Source organism: Eutrema salsugineum, unplaced genomic scaffold (assembly GCF_000478725.1).
Source record: "Eutrema salsugineum unplaced genomic scaffold, Eutsalg1_0 scaffold_2, whole genome shotgun sequence".
Classification (NCBI taxonomy): Eukaryota; Viridiplantae; Streptophyta; class Magnoliopsida; order Brassicales; family Brassicaceae; genus Eutrema; species Eutrema salsugineum.
This window is the reverse complement of record NW_006256829.1, coordinates 15,651,358-15,654,738: the sequence shown is the minus strand read 5'-3', so window position 1 is coordinate 15,654,738 and position 3,381 is coordinate 15,651,358. Positions and strand designations below refer to the sequence as shown.

Sequence of the window (3,381 nt, the reverse complement as noted above, 5' to 3'; positions counted from 1 at the left end):
CAGCAATCTTCCTTTTTAGTTTTGCTTTCTTTGATCCAATAGGATGTTGAGAAGAATTTGTTCCAACATCATTGCAACTTAAATTGATTGAAAATGAAGACATTCCAGGAGATTGTGATGTTGGGAAGACATCAATATCGCTTTCAGTATTAGGTGTATCTGCAATACTTATGTTGATATTGTCTGTAAACTTTGGGATATCCTTCATCAAAACCCACGCATGATCAAACTTAAATTTTTTTTTTATTTTGGATCTTGTATCAACAATTTTTAGCTTTTTCCATCTGCATAATATTTGAAACATAAAATTTAGCTAACTACAAAAACTAACATAAATAGAGTAGAAAATAAAATTGTTACAAATATCAAATGTAAATAGTGTAGAAAAAATATTACTTACAATTTCAAATTCTGATGCACCACTTGGATGCATATTCTCCACTTGGGTTATGCAGCTCTTCAAGTTCCTAACAACATATGTAATCATATTCATCATACCTTGTAGAGGTCTAAGGGTTCTAATTTTCCAACCCCCTTTTTTTGTTCATTGTAACTTTTTTGTATTTTCTCCCATAGTGAACCTAGTGATTGGTTATTGCTACCAATTGGATCTTGTGATATTTCTAAATACTCACAACATAATAATTCATCTTTATGTTGAGTGAATGATGAGCCTCTACTTTTTTCCATATTTTTTTAAGAAAGAAAGAGTTGGTTGAAAGTATTACTGGTTCATTGAATGAAGTCTAGCTATATTTATATACAATAATGGATAGATAAGAATTCTAATGAATGGTGTAGATTTGTTTCTCAGATTTTCTTAAAAATTTTATACATTAAATGGTGGATAAATAGGATAAGATTTTAATCCCATGGTTGGTGGAGATAGGAGATCTCATGAATGGTGTAGATTAATTTCTTAGATTTTTTCTAGATTTTTATAAATTAAATGTTAGATAAGATTTTAATCCAATAGTTGGTGGAGATGGGAAATCTCATGAATGGTGTAGATTAATTTCATATATTTTCACAAGATTTTTATATATTAAATTTTGAATAAGATTTTAATCCAATGGTTAGTAGAGATGGGAGATCTCATGAATGGTGTAGATTAATTTCTCAATAATTTCTATTTTAAAAGATGTATTACTTGAATAGATTGGATAAGATTTGATCCAATGTTAGATAGATATATGAAATCTAATGAATGGTATAGATTAAATTCATCAGATTTTTTATCTTATTAAAATACTAATATTCTATATTTATAAAATATTCATTTGGAAGACAGAAAATTTTCATAACATCATCACTAAAATAAAAATGAATTCTAATATTGGAGGCCCATCTTTTCAAAATTCATCTTCTTCTGACTCATCTCAGTTTGATGAATGGTTTATGGAGAGAAAAATAGCAAGAGAGAGAGAAGAACAAATTGCAGTCAATTTGTTTGTAAATATTTTATTCACCAACTCACTCAAGAAAACGATCATGTAAGTCATCACGGCTCTATTCTTGGTCATGCAGTCATACATCGTGATAGAGAAAATGCACATCGTAATTTATTCAATGATTACTTTTCAATAACCCTGTGTATGGTGAAAGAGAGTTTCATCCTCGTTTCCAAATGTCACAAAGGTTATTTCTTCACATTGTTGATGCTGTTAAACAACATGAAAAATACTTCACTCAAAGACGTGCTGCATCTGGTAGAATGAGCTTTTCCACCCTGCAAAAAGTAACCGCTTCTATTCGTGACGTATGGTATGCCTGCTGATGCCACAGATGAATACATCAAAATAGGAGAGTCTACAACAATTGAATGCATGAAGAGATTTTGTCGCGCGATTGTAGAAGTATTTTCAGAGTGGTATCTCAGATCACCAACATCAGAAGACATTGCAAGGCTTCTCCATATCAGTCAGCAACGTGGATTTCCAGGAATGCTGGATAGTCTAGACTGTATGCATTTGAAGTGGAAAAATTGTCCAACCGCATGGGCTGGACAGTTTGCAGGTCGTAGTGGATCACCTATAATCATTCTTGAAGCAGTTGCAGACTACGATCTATGGATAGAGCATGCTTATTTTGGTATGCCAGGCAGCAGAAACGACATTAATGTTTTGAAGGCATCTAATCTATTTTCAAAGCTTGCTCAAGGTACTGCTCCTCCAGATAACTATATTATTCAGGGAAAATAGTATAACATGGGTTATTATTTAGCTGATGGTATTTATCCGAAGTGGTCAACGATTGTTCAAACTATAAGCAATCCCCAAGGCCCAAAGAAAAATTTGTTTGCAGCAAGACAAGAATCATGTCGAAAAGATGTTGAACGTGCATTTGGAGTTCTACAATCTAAGTTTGCTGTCATAGCAGGATCATCACGTTATTGGAAAAAAGAAGTATTACATGATATAATGACAGCATGCATTATAATGCATAACATGATAATTGAGGATGAACGTGATGTCAACGCTCCGATCAGAGACGCAAGATCAACGCCAGAGGCAACAGTTAAGATGGCAATAAATGAACATACTCGTTTTGAACAATTTTTAGCTTGTAATCTGCAGATTAAAAATAAAGAAGCTCATTTATCACTTCGAAATACTTTGATTGATCATATATTGGAGCATTACAGTAATAGTTTTATTGAAGAAATTGGTATTTTTTTTGTAATTTAAATTTTTAGTTTGTATATTTTATTATTATTTATATGTAATGTTATATTAAAGTTGTATTAATTATTATTGCCTATAATAATTTTAATATGTATTTTAATAGTTATTTATCAAAGTTTTATGATCTTAGTTAATTATTATCAATAGTAAAGACTAAAATGCAAGGTATAATATTTTTAAGGTTTATCATTGGAGAACCTCACCCTCAACCCTTAAAAATACAGTGTCTCTTGGAGATGCTCTTACATGTTTTTCAATTTTCTTATTCCTCATCTCTTCTTTTCTTCTCTCCTTCATCACTTCTATTTCTTCAAGATTTGTCTATTTCTTTTCTACTTTTTGCTTTGTTCTATTCTTTTTACTATTTTTTATCTTTCACTTTTTTTTCTTTGTATCTTCCTTATTCTTTTGTCTGATATTTATTTGTAATCTTTTTTTTCTCATTTTAACACCTTTGTCTTTTTTTTCTTCCCTAAATTTATTGACTGCCTTTTTTGGTGTAACAATTTTTTTACTTTCGGATCAAACTGGTTATTGGGCAATCAGAATTATAATAAGTGTACCTGACGTTATTCCGATAATAGGATCTTCATCTCTTCTCCTTCTTATTCATCAACATCTTTGTATTGTCCAACTTATTCTTATTTTTGGCTTTCGTCTGATTTTTAGTTTTCTTTCTTCATCTTTTCTTTATTCT

At 30.7% G+C, this 3,381-nt stretch overlaps 2 protein-coding genes across 2 annotated transcripts; one reads left to right on the top strand and one right to left on the bottom strand.

The window, feature by feature from the left end:
- Positions 1–459: 459 nt before the first annotated feature.
- LOC112086574 lies at positions 460–690 on the bottom strand. The gene is made up of 2 exons (XM_024155542.1): positions 582–690; positions 460–467 (listed from the first exon to the last, which is right to left on the bottom strand). The coding sequence occupies exons 1-2, from the start codon at positions 688–690 to the stop codon at positions 460–462; spliced, it is 117 nt and encodes a 38-aa protein (XP_024011310.1).
- Positions 691–1,766: 1,076 nt separating this feature from the next.
- Positions 1,767–2,201, top strand: LOC112086573. Its single transcript, XM_024155541.1, has one exon. The coding sequence runs from the start codon at positions 1,767–1,769 to the stop codon at positions 2,199–2,201; it is 435 nt and encodes a 144-aa protein (XP_024011309.1).
- Positions 2,202–3,381: the final 1,180 nt, after the last annotated feature.